Source organism: Nansenia antarctica (assembly GCF_963989245.1).
Source record: "Nansenia antarctica genome assembly, chromosome: 5".
NCBI lineage: Eukaryota > Metazoa > Chordata > Actinopteri > Argentiniformes > Microstomatidae > Nansenia > Nansenia antarctica.
Window position 1 is genome coordinate 10,328,128 of NC_137690.1, and position 25,044 is coordinate 10,353,171.

A 25,044-nucleotide genomic window follows, 5' to 3' on the forward strand; every position below is an offset into this window, starting at 1 on the left:
TTAATGGCTTCCTGTGTTGGGCAGGGTCTAGAGCTAACATCTGTATGGGCGGAATGGGCACCCTGGGTCTGTTTTTCTCTGTTACGCTCATCTGCGGTGCAGTAAAACGAGGTCTATCTGCCTTTTCTGTGGTCCTGGGAGAATGACGTCCTCCATTATAAAAAGTAAGTGACTCAAATGAAAAATGAAACTTTGTCCTAACTGCCCCTGCTGAGTGGATTAGGGTGGGTGAAGGATCAGTATCTGATGTTAGGATGAGAGAGGAGGAACACTAGTAGCAGGCCTTCTTGGGATAAAGTCATACATAGTGCAATACTGTTCTTGACATTAAACGGAACCCATTTTCCTTTACTGTCTTAACGTACCCTCCCAGTACTTCAAATACCACATTACTCACAGTAGTTCAAATGATCAAGTCTTTAAAAAGTGTTAACTAACTATAACCATACAACCATAACTGACACACATTTGAGACTAGGTCTTTAAAAATGAGTGCTCTATCCCAAGTAGCTGAGGTGACTGCATAATATGAGAACATAACAATACTACTGAAGACCAGGGGGAGGCTGGTGGAGGTAGAAATCGGAGGATGGGCTCATTGTAATGCATGGTATGGACTGTGTTACTGTGTTACAATGTGCCTGTCCTCCGATTCCTACCTCCACCAGCCTCCACTGCTGTAGACCTACTAAACTGCCTTGAGTAAAACTATCAAGAGGACGCAGACAACATGCACCTGCAAAGCTGCGCCAGACTTGAAACAAAAACACACTAAAAACAAAAGCTTTGGCCAAAGCCACTACAGAGGGCTCTTTTCCTTAATCCAGCCATTTAAAGGGATAACAAACTTTGAAGAGGGGAAAACTCCCCTGTGGGAGGAACAGGCTTCGACAGAGCGAGCGAGCATTTATTTGCATTTGAATTTGATTTGGCTAATTACTGGGAATGGGGGGAGATAAGCGTGCATAAACACTCTTGTCTCAGAACAGGCCCCCACTGAGATGAAAAACCTCCACTTTTCTTCCATACGCAGTTAATCAGCGTCTGACTCTCAGAACAGGCTCAGCGACTCGCTCCACTGCCTCTCTTGTAAGCACTGACTGACACATGAAAGCAGGGAAATTTGCAACCCTGTTAAAGAGATTACACCGTCAAACAATCTATATAAAGATCTCTGATGACCAGGACCTGTAGACACAGGGCTTGCACTTTTCTTTGTTAGTGTAGATCTCTGTGTGTGTGTGTGTGTGTGTGTGTGTGTGTGTGTGCGTGTGTGTGAGCGTGTGTGTGTGTGTATACTACTTCTGTGCAGAAAGGACCTGACCCGTACCCACTCCCCGACAACAGTCTCTCTCTCACTATTCCTTCAGAACCTGGTAATCGATCCAGCATTGCACAGCTGGTAGCCATGGACTACAGCTCGCCATGCCGACCAACTTCAAAGCCCCTCGTCCGCCAGGGCCAGGTTATTTCAATTAAGCTTTGCAGCATCCCCCCCTCACACCTCACCCCCCCCCCCCCCCCCCACAGGCACCAACCTATCGCTGTCAGAGATCAACCTCATGGGACCCTGTCCGTCCCTGTTTCCTCTTAGATCCCCAGGGTTTGTTTTGGAAAAAAATGTGACTCAGGTTCAAAGTCATAAAGCCCTCAACCAGGTCTTGGGGTGGTAAAAGGGTAGCCCCTCGGCCCTGAGCCTGGTGGAGTGGAGAGGAAACAACAACCCATACGCCGAAGACTCTGGGGTAAGGCGTGACAAGTGGTTGTTCAGTGAGGGAGTGGAACGGTGCTATACCTAAACATTGTGAGACAGATGGGGGTCTTTCTTTTCTGAATGGGACAGTCCCACTCATATGTATCACTTTATTGGATAGAGATAGTGAAGAGAGACAGGAGAAGAGGGCATGTCAGCAGGGCATGGGCCGGATTCAAACCCATGCCGACATGGACATGTGCACTGTAGGTCGCAGTGCTAGACCACTGGACCATCCCAGGCCACGACAGATGGGTTTTGCATTCTCCTGCATGGAAGACCCAAGTGTCTACCATTAGACCAAGATGACATGAGTTTACATGTCTCAGGCAGGGCTACTAACCCTTACCAGAGTGTGACTCCAAACCACCACTGCTACAACTGCATGCCCACTGGGTTACTGGATGGTACAGTGGCTCAAAGACCTGTACACACCTGTGGCACTGCCATAGGCAAAAAACTAAATGTTCTGGAAAGCTGAAATAAATAATATTTTCAAGATTGCATTTAACTTTATTGAATTATGATTAAACAGCATTAGATGTGTTCTATCTACTGTATAACCATGTTTTATTCAATACAGGCACTCGAAAACAGAGAAAGCATGCGTTTTGCTTTAGTGCAATAATAGGCCGACCATTGGTAACATATTCGTAGAACTGAAACCCTTGAACAGGCTCCTTCATTTAAATTGAACAAAGGCAGCAAGCCCACACATGATCTCCATAAGTGGGCAAAATTGTTCAACCTTAAAATGATCAAGAGATTGACTTCACACACATATTATGTGAACATTGATACATCTGGCTCCAATCTAGGTTGCGTGAATTGGAAAAAAGGAGTGTTACATTGAGTCATACTGTAGATGGCATCTGCATGTTGTATTTACATAATTCACATAACACAATTCCGTGTAACTCAATGTGACGACAGGGACGACTAGGCCTTACATCTTGATTACAGATCCTTAAAGGGCCGTGAGGTTTGTCCTGACCACATTACTTGACCAGGAAAAGCTCCAGATCCTTGTTACTAGGAGGCCTAGAGTATTTCTTTCTGGTCAGGTCTCATGGCCATGGTGCAGCTGTGAAGTGTTGTCTCCACCAAAATTATATAACACACTAACACGATAACACAATAAGACAATAACACACACACACACACACACACACACACACACACACACACACACACACACACACGTAGACCACATCATTTAGCGGTGGAAGTTCTGAAGCAGTGCATGGCGATGTGTGGAGGAGGTGTACAGTAGCCAACATCTGGACAGTGGACGTGAACTGGACATCAAGTATGTACCAGCATCACCCTTCCTTCTAGCCGCTCCTCTCTTTCCCTGGAATAAAGAACAGACAATCAAAAAACGTGAACATCTAAATAAAGAAAACCAATACAACAGTTGCTGCTGGGGTGCTGTTTGGGGGCTAGGGGAGAACTCATCTGGTCAAAGTACACAGATCAATCACTTCTTAACTTGTCCATTTGGGACTCTCCATCCTCTACTCCCCTACCTCACCCCACCACCTTGCTCCAACTCATTCAGACCCCCTGTGTTGTTCAGACCACGGCCCCGATCCCCCTTTGATGTGTCATAACTATACACACACACAGACACACAGACACACACACACACACACACACACAATAATAATGACTTTTCTGCTCCTGTGGTGAGCGCCAGTAAGACTTGTACAGGCCTGTAAGGTAACCCTAGATGTGGAAAGCACCCCGGAGTGTCTGGGGCTAGGACTGGGGCTGTGGCAGGGACTGTGTCTGGGCTCTGTGTATGTGTGTGTGTGTGTGTGTGTGTGGTGTGTGTGTGCCTGTGTGTGTGTGTGTGTGTGTGTGTGCCTGTGTGTGTGTGTGTCGCTTGCCTGCTTGCGTATACCATGTATATCTGTATACCTCAACATGTAATAGCAGGCATAGCAGACGTGTGTGTCCTGCGTCAGATGTGCTCGCGTGCGTGCGTGGGTCAGCATGTGTGTGTGAGATCACCCCTCTACACTTCCCACACAGGTGCACACCTTTGACATCCCTCTTCTCTTATTACCTCTCTCTCCACAGATGAAAGGAGGGGGGAGCTCTTAAACACAAGGCAGGTGTGCTCTGTCTTCCCCCTCGCAGGGTTGAAACTGTAGCAGTTTTCCCCCTACCTGAGAGCAAGGCTACATGCCCCACAGTGCTGCTGGGAGCGGGGGGCAGGGCGTGACACCCATCTCTCTTCGTTAGGAGAGTTATGGAGGGAGAAGCCCTTTTTGAAGTCTACGAGCCCATAAAAACAAGCCTTTAATTTGGTTGGAAGAGCCCAGGAGCGACTGTAGCTCACTAGCTGTTCTCCTCCTCTAGCGATGGGGATGAGTTTATCACCGTGTCCACGGGACAGATACAGTAGGTACAGTACGTTCCCCATCTGTTGGAGATATCATTTGATCAGATCTGAGGGGGGTTTTTTATAAGGAAGGGCTCCGAGGCTGGGACACGTCGGATATAAAATACACAGGTGGGATGAAAGATTATCGTTGTCTTTGTTCTTTAGGGTGAGGACATACAATGAACTAACCTCAGAGGAGGAAGACCCCCAACAGTATATCCTGTTGCACGTGAGATAGTAGTGTGTGCGATTCATTGTGTTACGATCTCAACATAAAGAAAAAGAGGACTCACTTTGACACTGTAATGCATACTTCCAAGTGGCTTCCCAAAGAGTATTAGATGTGCTTACAAGTACCGGACGTCCCCTTTTCTTGACTCTCTCAACACGACTCTCGTGTCTCGCTCATCAGGTAAGGTTACTCGTCATGCAAGCGTACATCATTGAACCACCTCCGCCATACAGTACAGTCTGGAATACAGTAGACCACATAAACTGTATGGCGGAGGTGGTTCAATGACGTATGCTTGCATGACGAGTAACCTTACCTGATCCTTAAGACTTGTGTTCCCAGGACTGTCGCCTAGTCTTTAGCTCAGTGGGATAATCCAGTCTTATATTGCACATACTGTGCTGTGCAGTGTGGCCTGGGTCCGACATCCAGTCTCTTACGTGCTAGCGTACATATCAAGCTATTGTAGATGATTGCTGTTGTCTTGCAGTCGAATGTGTGGAGACGTATGTGAGCGAGTGAACCCACCGTTTCTGCTTCCTGTCATGCAGTTTGATCATCACCCCCATGGTGATCAGGGCAGATACGGAACCAATGGTGCCGAGCACAGCTCCAAGGACATTATCTGTCGACGATACACACAGGATATTTGTCACACACTGATTCCTCTGAGCTGCCCCCATCTCTCCCTGTGTTGGAGCAATAGAATAAGCAGACAGAAACCACAGAACCACTGAACTACATCATGTGTTTGGGGGGGGGGTCTGGTCAAAACAATGATTTGAGGAGTAGACACACACGCGTGCGCACACACACACATACACACACACACACACACATGCGCGTGCACACCCAGACACGCACACACACTTGCGCAATCACACATGCATCTGGAGAGACACACACACACATACACACACACACACACACACACACATGCGCGTGCACACCCAGACACACACACACACTTGCGCAATCACACATGCATGGGGAGAGACACACACACACACATACACACGCTGCCTGAGGTTTTCATTTAATCTCACCACATGGGTGCAGCGCTAACTGTGAACTGGCCCTCAGATGCTGGAGAGGCAGAGGCCTCCTTTTGCAAGGCCTGAAGCCTGGGGGTCTTGTAAGACCAGCAGCCCAGATAAGGAACCAGCCTGTGGGGCTGTGGACTGGGAGTCAGTGGGGGACTGTGGGGCAGTCCAGGGCTAACATTCCTCTGATCCTGTCTCAGCCCCTCAGGATTCCCATTAGTTCACACACACCCCTCCCCCGTTCTCATAGTACAGCCCTAGGGAGCAATAGACACATTCACTAGCAATCACTCTGGACCATTACATTACCCACGACAGGGGACATGGGGTCAAAAGACAACAGACATTAGTTGGTAATGGAGAGGAGAGGTTGAGAGGTTATAGGAGATGAAACAGGCTTTTCATTTATCTTGTCTATTCCAAATGTATGGTCGGGTAAGGTGTATACGAACAGGTCTAAACATCTTTAGTATTATAATTATTAATATGAGAAGAAATAGTATTATAAGTAAATATAATCAATAATAACAAGCTGTGTTGTTTATAGAGTAACTAGAATTACTGCAGTAAAAAAAGTAGCGACTGAAATCCCTGCTATGCTTCTATAGTCAGGTAAAGCATCCGAATGACCCTAAGCAACTCTTGGAATTTGAAAGACTCATGGAAAAACATCGTCTTAATGGATGAAACCTTAAACGATAAAGATAATCCCTGATATTTCAGTGAGGCTGTCTGAGAGGATGCACACTAATACATACTAATAATCCCTACTCCCAGAGATGCTCTCTTATCAGTGATGGCATTTCTTTGAGCCAAAGATGAGTTTTCTGGCAGAGTCGATATGATCTTTAAAAGTAATCCTGCTTATTTTCCAGCAAATGTAACTGTTGGTTGTGAATCTCAGGAATACAAGAGTCTGGAACACTCTCCTCTCAAAAGTACATTTGCCTTTAAAACAGCAATTTAACTTTACGCTACCAACCTCTCCAACCAACTCTCTGTCAAACAAATGCACACACACAAACACACGCACGCACGCACGCACGCATGCACGCACACACACACACACACGCACAAACATACAAACACACACACACACCTCTCAAGGCCAAGGATACTATTCAGCTTCCGTACTTACTAAAGACACTGAAATGAAAACACAGCCTGTCTTTACCTGTCTCTCCCTATCTCCACCATTGCACAGTGAATTACGTCCATGCCCTCTTAGAGGGGTCAACAGAGTCTACACACAGTATCGCCTGAGAGGGATAGGGGTGTCCAAAGCAATTAGGCTCAACTTAAAAAGCTAACCTTTCCCTTAGACTGGAGCTCAGACGCCAGGGGAAGTGGTCTTTGTGTGTGTGTGTGTGTGTGTGTGTGTATGTGTATGAGTTCAGGGTGGGATGACACACACACACACACACACACACAGACACACACACACACACCTGCAGGGATAGTGCTATTAAGCTGTTTGTTTACTGCTAGCTTTGGTCTCCATGAGGGCTCTTAGATGCGAGGCTGATAAAGGTTGATGCCTGAAACGCTGCTGCCCACATTGAAGTCAACTGAATCGGCAGGACGGAGATCAAAAGAACCAAAGCAGTGTCACAAATTGTTCTTTTTTTTCCGTTACGCTGCTATAGAGTCAAGGAGAGTGACCTTCAAGTGCAGCCCTTCTCCATGCCTCATTCCAACACAGTTAGTGTCAATAAGGAGAAGAGAAGCAGCAGCACACAGGGGTTGGTGAGGGGACGGGTGAATAAGACTAATGGTGGTGTGTTCCCTTCGACGGCACATACTCAAATTGGAACGATACAGAGAAGATTAGAATGACACGCAAATTCGTGAAGCGTTCCTTTTTTTTTTGTTGTCCTGTCTTAGTCCTGTCTTGTTTTTGACTTGGTTCACTTAAACTTGCACTATTACTTTGTCACTTATATTTACCAAATGTTATTGTATTGTATATTTGTTGAAAAAAACTCAATAAACAGATTGTTAAAAAAAAGACTAATGGTGGTGGCGTGGTGGCTGTTTCTATCTCTCCCTTCATCCCCTCAATCACTCACTCTCTCACTCTCTCTTTTTTTTCTTCTCACTCTCTCCCTCCTTCTCCACACTCTGTTCTCTCTCTCCCCCCTCCTCCTCTCTCCCCATCGCTCTCTCTCTCTCCTCCTCCTCTCTCCCCATCGCTCTCTCTCTCTCCTCCTCCTCTCTCCCCATCACTCTCTCTGTCTCTTTCTCCTCCTCCTCTCTCCCCATCACTCTCTCTATCTCTCTGTGGAGATAACAAGCACTGGGATTTCATCTTTCACACATTCCCTTGATGGAAATAAGAATTTCTGTTTACCTGTACATCCTAAAACTGAGAAAGGGAGGGAGTGAGAGAGAGAGAGAGAGAGAGAGAGAGAGAGAGAGAGAGAGAGAGAGAAAGGACAGTGTGGGGAAGGAGGGAGAAAGTGATGAGAGTATTACATGAAAGATAAGAGAGGAGAAAAGACAGATAAAGGCGACAGACAGAGTCAAAGGAGAAAACTTTTGTTGTTGTCTATTTTAATCACAAATGCCTATTTACCGTACTGTTTACAGGACAGGAAGACAGGGACCTTTCTAATTCACAGAAGCCTCCACACAAAGACTGTCTCTCTCTGTCTCTCTCCCCCCTCTCTCTCCCTTCGACCTTTGCAGCTGTCACTTCTCTTTTAATCAGTCGTTCCCCCTGTCTTCTTACTCTCTGGGAACTCTATTAAAATTGGAAGAGCATTATCTCTGCAGAGGTTTTGATTTGTATGCATCTATTCCACCGCTAGCCTATTGTTTTTTCAGGAGAGCGTGACTCGACCAAACTGAGGTAGTAAATTCTAGAACCTCAACTTCCTCTTCTCCTTAGCCCTTCATATTTCCCCAAGATCAAAACAATTCCAAGAACTTTCTTTCACAGCTCCGCCCCCTTTTCCATGCATCTCATCTCCACCGACATCAAAATTAATTATCATCCGAAATACTTTACGTCCCCATAAAGGCTTATGCGGACTTACACGCGGGCCGTTAAAAAGCACATGATAGGCACGCCGTCAATGATAATAAATTATAATTAGGCACTGACAGGGCCCCAGTTTGGTGACAGATGGTATTCAGCTGCAATCTTCTTCTGACAGAAGAAACTATGTGTCACCTAGCTTGTCAGGCGGGATGTCACCGGGACCTCATTAAGAGACTGAGAAAAGACGACAAACTTGATGCATTAGCTTCTGTTCTCCCTAAGGCACTGTCATTACTTAACTACAGGTAACTACTGTTTACTGACAGTTTATTCTGTTTAGTAGTGCTGTAGTGACTCATACACAGACAGTGTGTTTCCTGTTAGGTGTGTGTTTAGTGTTGTTCTAATGGCCAGGGGACACATATGGATAGTAGAGGCTAAGTTAATGCAACACCTGCCTCTAAACTCCCACAGGTTATGCTGATGGTAGTTAACACGATTTGTTTAATGGGTTTTGGATACGAGCAATTTAATGCATGCGTGCGATGTGCGTGCATGTGTGGGTGTGCGTGTGTTTGCGAAGGGCGGGGTGTGTGAGTGTGTGTGTGTGAGTGTGTGTGTGTGTGTGTGTGTGTGTGTGTGAGTGTGTGTGTGTGTGTGTGTGTGTGTTTGGATCTGTGGACAAGTCTGCTAATGTGGGAAACGCATACTTGCAGAAACCACCACATAATGTGAAAATGGCTCCATCTCTCATCACCACCAGAGTAGATGGAACGAGGCCCTGGACGTCAATGTCATCAACAAGTGCCAATGTTAAGACTAGCGTCTGTTCCCTGTTCAGAATACTGTCATTGCTGGTGTACTACAAGAGACTTTGCATGAATAGTTTCAATATTAGCTTCAGATCCTCTAGCAGACTGTCCATTCATGAACACCAGTCACACCAGTGATAATAAAGTCATTGGTGTCTGCCCGGTATAATAAAAAGCATTAATATCTGCCTTAGAAAAGAGAAGGAAAATTCGCATTATGAGACATACAGTATATACAGTATGTCCATGTGAGGCAGGAGGTTAAGTTAGGTTCCATTCTCTGCAGCTGTGACCCAGCAGCCAGTGGTTTCACAGACTTGTGGACGAACTCCAAATCTGATACGATATATATGAAATCCATCCACTAGAGATAGCTATCGAGAGGAAGTCTCTGCTTGTCGACTAATGGAAAGAAGATGGAGATAAGGAGAAAACACAATAAGACAATAGTCTGAGTGTGGAGCAGATGGGGGACTGAGTTGTCGTAGCCTGGGGAGGATGGAGGAGATATGGGGGTGCATCTCAGTTGTCTAAATTGAAACTCGACATGTTTCCTGTCCTTCCTTGGTTCTGACATGAGAGAACTGGACAAATTCAACGTTCAGTAGGAATCCACCATAGACCTATTGCTTTTTCCTCTTGTCTATTATCAGATGAGTGCAGAAATGAAACACAAGGTGTATCCTACACCGTACTTTCAATAGTGGAACAAGTGGAACAAGTGGACATGAACTGCATCTCCATTTGCACTTTTTGCTGGAAAACACTGCCACCTGCTGGCCAAGTCTGAACACCACAAACAGCATTGCTTAATAATACAGGCACAAGCAGATTACAGGCAACTCTCAGCCAAGGTTCTCTCACTGCAACTCATTCTGGAGACAGGTGGTTCTCATTGACAAATCCAGAGAGAGGCCAGGCCAAGGCATTTAGTGCTTCAGCTCTAATGGTCTGACTGGGCAGCTGAGACCATAGTGGAATCTCTGCTTTTAATGAGTCACACTCAATGGGGTTTTCAAAGCCTCTCTCTCTCTCTCTCTCTCTCGCTCGCTCGCTTGGTTGATCATTTGAGGACCCTGCCAACAGCTTTCATACACTTATACACAACTTATCGCATGTGTTCTGGGCAAACAGAATGCCAGAGGCTTGATCAAATAGAAACAATTGAATGAGAGTGAGATAAAAAAAAAAGTGCTTTTACTATGAAGGGATGAGATAAGGGTGAGATATAAGTATGGTAAGTTCAGGGTTAGTAGCTGAACTGCTTGTGGTTTGGCGGCAGCAACGTACCAGTATCCTATACCTGTCCTTTCTAGCATGTCTAGTGAGTAAACAACATGTTGTAACTAGGACCTACCAAGGAAGCAGTAGGCAGGCTTTCCAGTCCACTCTCCGTTCCCCTGGCAGGTGCGCTCTGAGGAACCGACGAAGAGGAACCCTTCTTCGCAGGAGAAGCTCACCGTCGCCCCCTCTAAGTAGCGTGTCCCTTTCTTCTGACCGTGTTTGGGCGGAGACAGCCAACCACAGGAGACCACTAAGGGCCAAAGGATGATACTTACTAACATAACACTGATAAAACAATTATCAGTAATGTGCCATGTTTCACTAAGGAGTCATTGTGAAGAATATACAGTACAGTACATACAAAGGAATGATATTGAACCACAAACTACTGTAAGCACCACACCACAGAATGGAGGAAGTGACTACTGTATATAAAGCTATAAAGCTATGTTTATACTGTATTTATACCGTATATTTCTCTGTATTTGAATTTTGCAACTGTTTTTTTTTATTTGTTGTACGGCGACCTTGAGTGCCTTGAAAGGCGCCTTATAAAATAAATGTATTATTATTATTATTATTACTGTATGTTGCATCAGTGAATTCCCTTCCTGCAGGGTTCCTAAAAAAAATTGGAGGTTAAACGGCTGGGTTAACAATAAAACGCTTGAAGTTAACAGTAACAGCCTCGTCGTCTGCAGTACACTGCGGTCAGGGTATAGGAGTTAATGAATAGACTTGCTAATGACATAACCGTCCATTTCACAGTTCACTTCAGTGACAGAGTGGTTACTGTACATACCAGGCTCTAGGTCTCGCACGAGTGACTCGTGACTCCGGTAGGACGTGAGGGTGGCGTTGCCCATAGCCAGGCTGCGAGAGGTCAGGGTGTCATACTTGCAGAACTGGGCGCCTTTACCAAAGCACATGTCCAACATGTCCGCCAGTAGAGGGTCGTCTGGCTGCTCGGGCACTGAGAAGGCAGGGACAAAGGCCGGGTCGTGCTTGGGTGGGTAGTAGTACGTGTTCATGAGATACTCGGTGTCGTAGGTGAACAGGGAGGTCTCGTTTGAGATTTTCCCTGCAGACAAAAGACATAAAAAATACCACCTGGTGTTTTTCCTTGAACTACAAAGAGGTTTTAAACGACAGCTTGCACAGGTGTGCAGGGTCATGCACGCATTAATCATGATTGATTAATTACTTCCAAGATTATAAAGGTAAACATCAGGACCTAATGTGGTGAAACGTTACCATATTATGGTCCTTATATAAAATATCCATGATATAATGACAGAACGTGAGCTTAGAATTATAAGGTTCTATCTCCGTTTAGGGTAGTTCAGAGATATTGAGCGTCAACGTTTTTACATTCCATTATGTTTTGTGAGATGGAACCTTTGTATTTTATTAATTACTGACTAAAAAACGTTTTAAAAATAACACCACACAGGCATTAATAAACACCTAATGGATCAGATTATGTAAAAAACTACATTTTGACAAAAATGGAGATAGAACCTTATAATTCTAACGTCACGAGAAGATAAACATCCTACACTCATAATTGACACACCAAGCGGCAGAAGGACAATAAGACTTACAAAAAGCATTCAAAAACATTCATGGTTCCTCAGAAAGTATTACAGTACCAGCAACTGAAACAAACATATTTTGATACAAGACAATGTCAAGTGGATGAGAACTTAATCAGACACGCACTGTGAGGGAAACTTCATTAGACGGTCCTTTTTGCTGCAGAATGTTATCATGATGCATGTCAGTGGTCTGGCCACCACTGGTTCTGGTTCTGGTTCCAGCGATATGGTCTCGTTCGCACGATGTGGTCATAGCCCTTGATATATCTCTCTGTAATCTATTAAAGTATTTTAACTCTAAACATGTGGCTGGACCAGTGTACTCTACAGTCTCCACCCTTTTTGCTTTATACTACTTGAATATTACTTTTTACGCTTTTTAAAAATGTTCAGAGTAACGGTCAAAACAAGGAATTGTTTCATTGTTTTATATCATCTTCACAAAGATAATAAAGTCATCTAACAACTCAATTGTCTGCATTCAAATTCACCCCAACTCTATTCAGGATTGATACTGTACAAAGGTCTGTCTGGTCGGTCCATAGACTCACATACTGTGAATGACAGGCAAATACATAGTCATTGCCTGTGACCTGAAGAAACCTAGAATTTAGTTCATTTGGCAATGCTGTCTTGGTCTGCGCAAACAGCACAGGTTCAATACCCTGTCTTTTACACTCACAGCCAGCTCCGAAGGTGAAGAGGGCCTCTGAGCTGCTGTTGGAGGGTATGACCTCTCCGAGGCTGGTTAGAAGGTCATCTGAGGGGTCGTTATTCATCTGGCCCAGCAGACCCTGTGTGTAGTTGGTGAACTCTGGGGGGAGCAGCACAGTGAGGGCTATGGTCCCCTCTTGCCCTCTCACCTCCACCCCCAGGCCCGAGGAAAACATGACTGTCACCTTCTGGGGTGTTGGGGAGAACAGGAACACACCTGGAACAGCAGAGGAACAGAGGCTTGGCTTCAGAGAGCGGCTGTGTCTGTGTTATTATGCTGTCATCCTTTAACTAGCCTGAGACATACTGTTTCATACTTTTTCTTTGAAAATGTTAACTGCAGGCCTACATTTTGTGGTTTTAAAACAGTTTTATAAAATATCTCATGTTTGGATTCATCCCCAAACTAATGAATTAGATCTTTTTCACATTATTGAAGTGTAGTGTAGGGGGAAAATCTTACTATGTCTCAACAATAATTGGCAGGACAGATTTCCTGTCTTTGTGTACCAGTAGATAAGGGAAGGCTGGGAAAATTAAGGGGAGAGGCTTTCTGGAATGCATGTGCTGCTGATTAACCTTTCTGTGCAAATAAACTACACTCTATATGAAAACGGATCCTCAGCTCTCTTGTGCTCTGTTCTGATATATAATTGTGATCAATTCATTCTACGACAGTAGCATCTTACCGTGGAGGTCCATCCATCTTTGCTCGGTGAAAGAGACGACCTGCTGGTTCCTCAGGACCTCCAGCTGGTCCTGCTGCTCTGCCAGTCGCACTTCTATGACATCAGAGGCCCTCTCTCTCATAGCCACAGCTGATAGCCTTGTGGCCTTGGCTAGGGTACCTATAGGATTCATATATACAGTACTGTTGGATAAACAAAAGGTTCCTATAAATGGCACGCTGTATGTATAATATCTAGTCAGAATGGCTAGATGAGCTCTAGGGACGATCCACCCTAATCCAGATGTTTCACTGTTCTGTCAAAAAAGTAATAAACTGAAAACCACTTTGACATCTGGTCATCTTCACTCGCTTGGCCCATAATGCTTTGTGTAATATGGGTTTGGAGGAAATCCTAACCATTGATCCCAACAGCTGTATTTGACTAGAGATGATCCCCTGAGAGCTTGAGTGAGAACAAGAGAAAACCTTAGGAAATAGGCTGACTTTTTACTGTGCCTTTTTCACTCCCACAAGAGTATCTCAGCCCAGACCACTCAGTGTTGTATAAAAGAGAGAACATACGTGTGAAAGTTTGATGCCTCACAGGGAAGAGGAGGACTCTTAAATTCAATTGTTTTATTTCAAACAAACCCCTACCTATTACAGAATGGGTCTCTTGATGAGAACCCTGAACATCCAAACAAAGGTTTGGGCTGAGACTGAGAGGTACTGTAGGCCCCAAGGGACGAGAGAGGGGGCACAGGCGGCGTTCACATGGAGAAACAAACTCACCGTTCTTGAGTTTCACCTGCTCTGTCCTGCCTTGAACACTCAACCCTTTGTCTGGGGAGTGCACTAGGAAGTACTCTCCTTTCCCATTGAAGGTGTAGATCAGACCGTCGAACGTTATGAAATGAGGGTCCCCCAGGACAGCACCTGACAGGGAGGGGGGGGAGAAAGCAAAATAGGTTTCGGCCTATAGAAAAAGAACAGTTTGAATGGCAGAATCACTTCTAGTTATTAGTTTAGATGGAAGAAGGCATGTGTGAATGGTCACAGGGACATACATGTATGTACATGGCCTATGAAGATGAGCGGAAGGGCCTACAAATGTAACAGTCGGGGAAGCAGGCCGGACCAGAGACGCAATGTAAACATTCTCACCAGCTCTAGGGGGTTGGTAGGCCTTGCAGCCACTGGAGGGTCGATGGGTGAAGTAGACATGGCAGTGGTCAGACCATAGGCAGCAGTAGTAGAAGCTGAGGACGTCATCGAGCCAGTGGGAAAGCCCTGGGACTCGTGGGGGGTCTCTGTAAGGAGGAGATCCCCAGTCGTGGGCTCGATCTGGGGTGCTTCCTCCAGTCGAGTCCCCTGTCAGTATCTGGGCCCCCGTGCTATCATAGCAACACTGCTGCCCTGCTCCGTACATGGGGCTGGGAATATGGGAATGAACTATCACTGATAAAATACTGTACATAAGTTGTAAATGTGTTTTAATTGTTTGCTTGCTATAGCCTATCTGGAGGCTATCTGGAGGCTAGGAAACTTACCAAATAACAATGAAACTTTGATCTCAATCAATCATACACAGAGCATCTCTATAGAGCTCACTCTGTGATTGTCATTGTCCTCTGAATACAAAATGAATGAGACCTGTTTCAGATCTAGGGTGACACTCTCAGCCTTACCTGGCCTGTATGGCTCTGACACAGTGGACACTGCCAGGGTGATAGGTACAAACACTTCCCTTCTCTATGTCACAGCCATAGTCGGTCTGAAAAAAAACAATCAACATGAAGACTGTGACATGACATGTTTCCAATAAAAGCCACAAAGGACTGGGTAGTTGAGAGGAGATTATTTGAGCAAATGTGACACATTTATAAGTCATAGCCATAACATTCTATCATTGTAAGCATTATATATAGCATAATGCATGTATTGTATGACTGATTAGAGTAGTTTAGATTAGTAAGAGTCACTATATCACAAGTAAGAATTCAACCAATAGGCATAGTCCTTACATGAAACCTGCCAGTGTCTGCGCGGGCCTGGGCCAGGGTACAGGGGCAGTCTATGACCTCAGCCAGGAAGTTGGGCAGGCCGTTCTCCAGTGTGTCCCACATCAGACACTTGTTCGTGGCCCAGCCTGCAGAGTCCTGTCTGAAGGCCTCCTCCAGGTGCCAGGCGAGGGCATGGACACCACTCCACAGAGCCTTGACGTCCCTGTACAGACACAGAAAACACTGTTAGACCATCTTAAAAGGATGTTTCAGCCAAATGACTAAATGTACCCGTCCTATGGATAATGGACAATTCCTATGGAAAAGTAGTCTTTAGAACCGGAGAGTCATTGGCCAAAAATGTATGTTTTATTACAATGTTTAGCATTTAGCCAAGCTTAACTATTAGCATCATACAGCTACATGTGTATTACACAAGCATCTTGTTTTATACAGACAAAAACACTTATATTCAATACCTGGCTCCATTAGACTTCAAACTTGAGCTCACTCGTATACTCCCTATTTCCAAGGAGGAGTAGGGTTTCTGTGAAGGCATGGGGATGAAGCTGAAAGTACCACTGTTGGGTACGTTTCTGCCCAGAGAGTACAGGTACATCCACATTGCCCTCAGGGGGGACTCATCGTCCATAGTAGTATTGACCTCTCTGTACCCCCACAGCTCCACGTTGACCTCGTCTGCACCAATCAGGGAGGAGTTCCATGTCATGGTCAGTGTCCCTGTGGTGCTAGGGGTTCCATAGTACTGCCACTGCTTTGGGTTCACCAGTGTTACTTTCAATGTAGAGTCCAGTTTACTGGGATGGACTTATAGACAGAGCAAAATAAGGAATTAGTTAAGAAATCAGCAAGGAAAACAGTATGTTGTAACTCTACTAGAACTACTGTGCCAAAAAAATGCCTTGAAAATGTTAATTATCTGTTTGAAGGGTTACATGTAACATTGAACGAAACATGTCGAATTATACAGGTGAACAGTAAATAATGGGAAATCTCAAAGAGTTTTGAAATGATGCAATTGTTTTTATAACAAGTCAACGGATTTCAAAAAAAGAAACGGTAATTTAAAAAGAGGTGGGTCATGTTCTCACTCAGACTTACCTGATAAATATTCTCCAGCTCTGTTAAAAGTCAGTCCATCTGTGGAGACATCAAACGACACCCACCCAGTCTCATACAGTAAAGGTGTGATACAGTGACCTCTGCCCTCCTCAACGTACCCCTCTGTTACAATCTCACCCTGGAATCTGCAATAAAAGAGGCAGGAATACAGTACAGTAGGATGAGGTCAACACCCCGCCACTCATCTATGATTAGTTGGCCCCCAAATACTTCAGGTTTTTATTTTGGGAAGGCAGTAAATTAATCATGCATTATAACACATTAGTGGCTTTCAAAATGCTGCTCCCACCTAGTAAGTTTATGGTGTGGGGAATGTTTGATTGGCACACTTTGGGCCTGTTAATACCAATCAATCGTCACTTGAATGCGACAGCCTATTTGAGTATTGTTGCTAACCATGTGCATCCCTTCATGGCCACAATGTACCCATCTTCTAATGGCTACTTCCAGCATGATAATGCATGTCACAAAGCAAAAGTAATCTCAAACTGGTATTATGAACATGACAATGAGTTCAGTGTTCTTCAGTGACCTTCCCAGTCACCAAATTTGAGACCAATAGAACAACTTTGGGACGTGGTAGAATGGGAGATTCACAGATTGAAAGTGCACCTGAAAGATCTGCAGGAATTGTGTGATGCAATCATGTCACCATAGACCAGAGGCTGTTTTGAGAGCAAAGGGAGACCCTACCCAGTATTAGTAGAGTTCCTAATAAAGTGTTCAGTGAGTGTATATCCACAACACAACATGTCAATGTGTGAGTTGCAAAGGTCATTGAGATACAAACATCTCACTCTTACCTGCAGGTCAACTGCTGACTAGCATTGAAGACAACATTGAGGAGAGTGAAAGCACTTCCCCCCAGCATTGACCCTGAGTAGGGAGAAACCTGGAGGCAGTACTGCCTGTAGTCTCCACAGCAATTCAGCAGGGAGACACATGTCGAATGGCAAGAGCATGCCTCCCATCTTTCACCACACTTCCCCTCACATGATTGACCTAACAACAACAAAAAGAGCAGGCCTTAAGACACATCTTCATAGGCTGCCCTACCTTTCTTCATTTACTTTGATTGCTGCTTTTATGATTATATATATACATCATATTTGTTTAGCTATTTTCTATTTACTTTATGCACTTTGAAATGATAATTGGATAATGAAAAGCACTTTATACATTTAATACAGTTATTAGCCTACTACAAATAATCAGAATAATCAGAATCAGAATCATAACAACATTAATAATAACAATAATTATGATGATAATAATACTAATACTAATAACATACTAACATCATAATCATAATAATATAAATGGTCTATTATACTACTATCGCCTATTCATGTTTATACATCAACACTAGTGAACATAGCCTTTAGTCTACTATAACCCATGTATTACAAGAACTTAGTACCGTAATTATACAAATAATGGGCTTATACGGTACACATCTACTACAATCTAATTTAAGATTTAACCTTAGCAGACATGTGCGACTCAACTTCCTGATTTCTCCAATATGAATACACACCGTTATTGGATCAAGTATAGTCTATTCTCTGGCCAAATAGCCCATACCAGCACTTCATACTGAACTGAGTATTTCTAGGCATAGCTATGCAACTTTTGAAGCATGACTTACCAGTTATTTCAGAAATGCAGACAATGATCACTCCTAAGAGAAAAATGTTCTTTCTCCACTTGACCATCATGGCAGTCTACAGCAACTCTCCTTGTCTATTCATGTTTATCAGTGGATAGTAATGATGTGGCAGTTTTCTTGAAATTTTAGTTTTGTTGAGTTGTGCAATTGTAACCAAAGGTCTTTCCGATAACAAATGTCGCTCTAGGCAAGCTGTTATTGTTTAACAGAGGTTGCTGCCACATTTCAAACCTCCTTGTTGAGAATTGTATTTATGTTCATTAATGTTTTCCGGGCGAAATGATCACAAATGAAATGCGTATTTCAGTCATAGACTTACTATTTATGTGGATGCATGTGTCCGTCTACAATATTGTGCAACATTGTGAACACTGTCAAGTCAACACTGTCAACACAAGCGTGGAAGCGACTTCTCGCGTGAGGAGGTTGAAGGGGGGTACTGTTCAACGCGTGGAAGCAACTTATCGCGAGAGGAGGTTGAAGGGGGTTACTGTTCCACGCATGCGCAGTTAGACCTAGTTTGACAGCCCATGTACTGAGCTATGTAGGCTAAACGGCTACCTAGAAAATAACCACTATTTCTTATTTGAAACAAAAATGCGTTTTTATCAACAGTCGCTGAAATAGACATTTGTGTCGTTAAACGTTATGGAATATTATGGAAGTCTCAAATTCAATGTCAGAGACGAGCTGAATGGAATAGTGTAACTCAGCAAGCTTAGCTAGCTAGCTGTAGCATCTTTGAAACACTGCCAGGACTCAGGAGGGGGTAGGGATGGACAGATAGCTACTTTGCATTTTAACCGTTGAGATCTTAATCTAAAATGTATCTGTTGTACACGATAGTCGCTTCGTTGGTTTGCTTTTTATTTTTGAAATGGATGAAAAAAAGGAGGTATTGCACAGACTTGAAAAGACTGGATGGTAAAACAGTCCTCATTACTGGTAAGGACTGCTTGGTTGGTAGCTAGCCACTCCTTGTCTTGTCTAGGCTTTAGGGACCATTTATATGAGTTTAAGTCAGCTAATGCTAACTTTAACTAGTGGTAAATGGTTCATAAATTGCTTTATTCCTTAATCTAAGATGTAAACATGCGCTGTTTTAGTACTGAATGTTGGTGGGAACCAATCCCACGTGTGGATGTTCAGTTGACATTTAGTTACTTTTCTTCCTTGTGCTTAATGTACAATTACTATGTAATATAATGTATTCATATATTACATAACATTATACCAATAATGTACTTAAATTACTCTATATAAGTCACATGTTATAATCATCCATATCTCTCTCTGTCTCCCCTTCTCTCCTTCAATAGGAGGGAATGCTGGCATTGGAAAAGAGACTGCGGTTGCCCTGGCGATACGAGGTGCCCGTGTCATCATTGCTTCCCGGGACGTGGACAAGTCTGAGAAGGCGGTGAGGGAGATAAAGATCAAGGGTCGCAGTGTCAACGTCCTGCACATGGAGTTGGATCTGGCCAACCTCCGCTCCATACGGGAATTCTGTAAGACCTTCCTGCAGAGAGAGAAGAGGCTGGACATCCTGATCAACAATGCAGGTGAGATGGGCGCTTAGGTGGCGTAGTGGATTAAGTGCTGACCATGTACCGCAGGGCTCCCGGGTTCGATTCCAGCAGCGGACATATCCTGCATGTCATCCCTTCTCTCTCTCTCACCCATCCTTCCTGTCATAATCTCTACTATATCTGTCATTTAAAAGAAAACATATGAGTGGGACTGCCCCACTCAGAAAAAATAACTTAAAAAAAACAATGCAGGTGAGTGACTCTCAAAAGCAATGCCACACACTCCTTTCAAAGGTACGTACATGCTTGATAAAACTGCCTCTTAGATAAACCCTGGGCTGATGGTGTGTATGTACTTATGGTATATATAAATGTTTTCCTCTCCCTCTTACCCTCCCAGGCATGCCCAGTGTGCTGGAATGGACGGACGACAATTTTAGCATGTGTTTCGGGGTCAACCACCTGGGTCACTTCCTGTTGACCAACCTGCTCCTGAACCGTCTGAAGGAGTGCGCCCCTAGCCGGGTGGTCACTCTCACATGCTCCAACTACAAATACCAGAAGCTGGACTTCCAGGACCTGAACTACAACCTGCTCCCTTTCTTCACCTACTGCCGCAGCAAGCTGGCCAACATCTACTTCAGCCATGAGCTGGGGAGGATGATGGAGGGCAAAGGGGTGACGACCTATGCCGTGCACCCTGGTGAGAGATATTCGGCTGCTTTCATGGACCCAGATTATAAGACTAATTCTAGACTAAAAAGCATCCTCAATGGAGATTTTCAATTGCAAGTGTGATTTAATCCTGGACTAGGCTTAAGCCTTGTCTGTGAAACCGGCTCCTGATATACAACAACAACAACAAAAAGGCATTCGGCTAGATGCTCATCTAGAATCTTGTTCTAGTGCTGGGGAAATTACTCATCATCTATTACAAGTGGGTTAATTATCCTCATATCGCTCCTTCTCTCTCTCTCCCTCTCCCAGGTTACGTGCAGAGTAACTGGACGTGCCACTACTCCACCCTGTTCCGTATGCTGATGCAGGTGATCATGTGGATGTTCTTCGTGCCGTCCGAGATCGGGGCTCAGACGGTGGTCTACTGTGCCGTCTCTGACGAGGCCGCCAAGCACAGCGGTGGCTACTTCTCGGACTGCCGTCCCGCCACTCTATGGGCATTTGCCAGGGATGAGGGCGTGGCCAAGAAACTGTGGGAGGCAAGCGAAAGGCTCGTCAACCTGGCCTGATGAAAGGATGCCTTCGGCAACATTGGGATTTACAGTAGAAAAAGAAAAATATTTTGGTTGCAATTTCTTTTCTTTTTTTTTCTTTTATTATTATTATTATTATTATTATTTATTTATTTTTACGCTTCGATAACGTCTTTATTGACAACAGCATATATTCATGTTAATGTTCTAATGTAAATTACCAACTTGGTGGATTTATTGGAACTTTGTAATGGCAACAATTAGATAAATATCCTAATTCTGTAGAATAAAAACCGAGAGCGCTTAAGCTGATTCACCAAAAGGAACAAGGAACAAGGAACAAGGAGAAAAAGGAACCCATTTTTCTCATCTTTACCAAGAAAAGATTGGTGCCAATAACTGTGGAGGGCACTGTATGTTGAAGTAACAAAATTGACCCTTGACTGCCACCTGCTGGTCTGTACCATAAACATCACACATGGCTCTTTTAAGGCTTTCTGAAAGAACTGAAGGAGAGACTGAGAGGAGCGGTGAGGTGTCTCCCCGTGGCAGGGAGGTTCTCAGGCGTGGCTGGAGAGGGAGGGGGCTGGACCAGAGCTCCCCCTACAGGGCTGGGTCTGGGGCCTGGGGGGGGGTATGGAGGGGGTAGCAGGTCTGGGGCCTGGGGGGGGTATCAGGGCTGGGTCTGGGCCCTCTGGGGCCTGGGGAGGGTATGGAGGGGGTAGCACGGCTGGGTCTGGGCCCTCTGGGGCCTGGGGGGGGTATGGAGGGGGTAGCAGGGCTGGGTCTGGGGCCTGGGGGGGGTATGGAGGGGGTAGCAGGGCTGGGTCTGGGGCCTGGGGGAACCACCTCCTTCCTCCCCACAGAGGCGGGGGTCTTCGGGGCTCCGGGGGGACTCTCCTTGGGGCCCTACTGGGCTGCTATCTGGAGAGACAGCCCTCTCCCCAAGGAGGGGAAGGCGGGAGGGGAGGGCGAAGCGTCTTTAGCCGGGGGCCTCCCTCTGCTCATGGTGTCCTTCACCATCTCCACCAGTCCTGGTCCTCCTGATGGGGATGCGGGGCTGCACCCAAGGGCAGGAGGGGTAAGAGAAGGAGGGGTAAGTGAAGGAGGGGTAAGAGAAGGAGGGGTAGGGGCAGGAGGGGTAAGAGAAGGTGGGGTGAGGGCAGCTAGGGTAAGGGCTGCTGGGGTAAGGGCCGTGGGCACAGCGGGGAGGTTAGAAGACCTCTGGGCGGTGGTGGGATGGGGGGTCTTTGCTGGGGCCTTGGTTGCAATTTCATTTGATGACTACAATTTAATTCAAAGCATGAGGAGGGTCAGTACACTGTATTGTGACAAGCTTTGATGTACTGTAACATCATGATGTAGTGATACTTTTCAAGCATCCAGTGTGTGGGCATTTTTGTATGGTAATGGGGATCACTATTGTTTTGTTGTTTGAGATGTGTTTTTTTTATGATGCTATTTATGTTAATATTTATTTGTCTTCAGAGAGCAGTGTTTGCCTTTATAATATGCTATTTTACATTTGTATGGATGCATTCAAACATTCTTTAAGGTTTCCCCGTTATTGCTTTCCTGAAACCCTTAAAACACGGCTGCTTTTTCTTCTGTTACAAAAAAACCTTATACTGAAAAAAAACTTTGCAATATCACACGAGAGGGAGTGTGTTATACTGAATATCAGCACGGCTGTGATTCGGTGGTAGGTACGAGGCCGCAGGCCGAGTAGAAGACAATCACAGCCGTGATATTCAGTATAACACACGACCTCGAGTGTGATATTGCTTTTATACAACAGTTCTACAGCGCAATTTATTAGTTAACAGTAATAAGTGACAACAGATTATTATTTGTTTGTTTATTCAATCATTTATTTTGGCTCCGTCAAGAAAAAATAGTTCCGCAACGGGACTGTTCAACTGGACTGTTGCCTAGTAACCTGAACACAAACTAGCTACTTTGTATCGTGGCTAGCTACTTTGTATCGTGTACATTTATTTGTACATTTCCATGTATTGTGCAACCAGTGAAATATGACTCGGTTGACAGTCGCTTTGGTGGCATGTGTGAATGTGATTCAGACGAGTTGACATCAGACAGCACACTGCTCCATCGTTTCCTGTTCTCGGTGGATGGTCTCCAATAACTTTTTAGCGAGCTTTCAGACCTGCAAAACACATACGTTTTTTTGTTTAGATTTTTATGTTCCGCTACTCATTCATTATAAATCACAATTCAGATCGTAATCTCACCTATGCCCGCTCACTGCCATGATCTCCCTCGCCTCGAGTCCCGCATCGGACAGTTTCTGTATGGCAGTGGCTCTCAGGCTGTGGTTGGTGTAAGATGTGTGTGTCCCTACCTCTTTGCACATCCTCTGCAACATCTGTGCCAGCTGGTTTACTCCCAGGGGAACGGTGGTGTACCAGTAGCTGTCTGTCTCCGCTGTTACCCTCCTGGGCTGCAGATAGAGGGCTTTTGCATTGGGCGGAATTTTGGTCAGGTATTTTTCGAGAGATGCTACCGGGCAGAGGGGATTTCCTCGCTCCTCAAACATTGCGCCCCTACGATTTTCTCTGTCTCGCTCAAGTGGGTCTTTATGGTTTTTTGTTTCTTCATTGAATGTCATGGTAAAATACTTTTCTCCATTCTCATGACGTTTTAGTACGAATGAGTCAGGTTTGAGATCCCGGTTCCCCTCTTTACCCCTGCGTCCAAAGTGCAACTGAATATCATACCAGACCTTGTTCAGTAAACCTTTTGGATAGTCTGGATTTAATGTTGCAGAATATTTTAAGGTGCGCTGGTCTTCAGGTGTTATCGGGGGGCGGTGTGTTGTTTTGTCTTTCCCTGCCCTTCTGAGCTCTTTCACAACACCTTTGAAGACATTATTGGCTGATGTGAATTCTGGGTCCTGCATCAGATTCCAAGACCGGCTAACCGGTGGCTCGTTGATGTAACGGTTTAGACCAGCACGAAGCCCAAGGTAGCTGCTGATGCTGTAGTGCTCCCCTTTAGTTGTCCGGATGGACCCAAAAAACTGCCTCAGGACTGTATTTAGCTCTGCCTTCTCAATGGACTGAATGTTGATGTCTATATGTTTAAGGCTTAGCCAAGTCTGGAGGCAGTTCAAGGCCCATGTTGTTTGCCTTACGGTGTTAATTTCATTTTTACTCTTCTCCAATTTGTCCAGGTCGGCCGGTGTCATATCAGCACACCTGGGGGTTTGCACTGAAGTACCTTCGTCCTCTCCTTCTGATTCATAATTTAAGTCAAATGTTATATTTGGAAATATATCCATCTTCTGTTTCTGTTGTAGGCTATATGACCGTTAATGTAGTCTAATTAACGGTAATTTAACACCTGTGCGGCGGAGTGATACATATAGTTAAAAGTCCCAGTGCTGTTATACTATATATCGTAACTCATGGAATGCCTCTTGTCCAATCAAATTATTTGGTCGGAACTAACTGTTGTATAAACTGAAATAAAGTCCTTAATTTCTTTTGTGAGATGGCTTACAATACATGATCATTAAGAGAGCGATAATGTCCTGGCTGACATTTTGACCTGTCTTTTTACTCAAAGGGTATTGTTATATTTTTTATCTTATGAATATCAATAGAATGGGGAGTAATGCAGCAGGAATTTCAGATAGAGATTGTATTTTTTATCGTATATCCGACTGGGAAATAAAGCAATCAATCTTAAACACACCCTCAACAGTGCTTATAGTGACAGTTGATAAGAGAGCAGGTGTGGTCACCTTTGTTTAGGGAGTGAGGAGCGAGAGTTCCTTCAAGAGAGTAAAGTAGCCAGTATAGGGTGTTAGACCTAACCAAGGGATCTCTGCTGATCGACTCAATCGATTGAATAGGCTCACCTTAGGCTCACCTTTGGTAAAACAGTCAAAAGAGAGGTAAAGGAATTGGTTTAATGAGACTTGCAATGGACGAATACTGTACAGGGACATGTGGATGGAAGGACTAGACTAACAATTTTGAGAAA

The 25,044-nt window shown here is 44.7% G+C and overlaps 2 protein-coding genes across 4 annotated transcripts; one reads left to right on the top strand and one right to left on the bottom strand.

Annotated features, from left to right (window-relative positions):
• Positions 1-2,260: 2,260 nt before the first annotated feature.
• On the bottom strand, positions 2,261-18,645 carry susd2 (sushi domain containing 2). 3 transcript variants are annotated; one of them, XM_080530583.1, is made up of 14 exons: positions 18,276-18,645; positions 17,431-17,629; positions 16,607-16,752; positions 15,964-16,312; positions 15,506-15,707; positions 15,170-15,255; positions 14,646-14,914; positions 14,274-14,417; positions 13,501-13,659; positions 12,780-13,028; positions 11,302-11,580; positions 10,573-10,749; positions 4,906-5,002; positions 2,261-3,107 (listed from the first exon to the last, which is right to left on the bottom strand). In XM_080530583.1, the coding sequence occupies exons 1-14, from the start codon at positions 18,343-18,345 to the stop codon at positions 3,059-3,061; spliced, it is 2,475 nt and encodes an 824-aa protein (XP_080386709.1). In that variant the 5' UTR covers positions 18,346-18,645; the 3' UTR covers positions 2,261-3,058. The 3 variants fall into 3 exon arrangements, with proteins under 3 accessions (XP_080386709.1, XP_080386710.1, XP_080386711.1); XM_080530584.1 differs by lacking the exon at positions 4,906-5,002; XM_080530585.1 differs by lacking the exons at positions 12,780-13,028; positions 13,501-13,659.
• A 475-nt stretch (positions 18,646-19,120) lies between these two features.
• On the top strand, positions 19,121-21,072 carry LOC308159304 (retinol dehydrogenase 14; the record flags this gene model as incomplete). Its single annotated transcript, XM_080533069.1, has 4 exons — positions 19,121-19,241; positions 19,616-19,858; positions 20,226-20,528; positions 20,813-21,072. The coding sequence occupies 4 exons, from the start codon at positions 19,121-19,123 to the stop codon at positions 21,070-21,072; spliced, it is 927 nt and encodes a 308-aa protein (XP_080389195.1).
• Between the last annotated feature and the right edge of the window lie 3,972 nt (positions 21,073-25,044).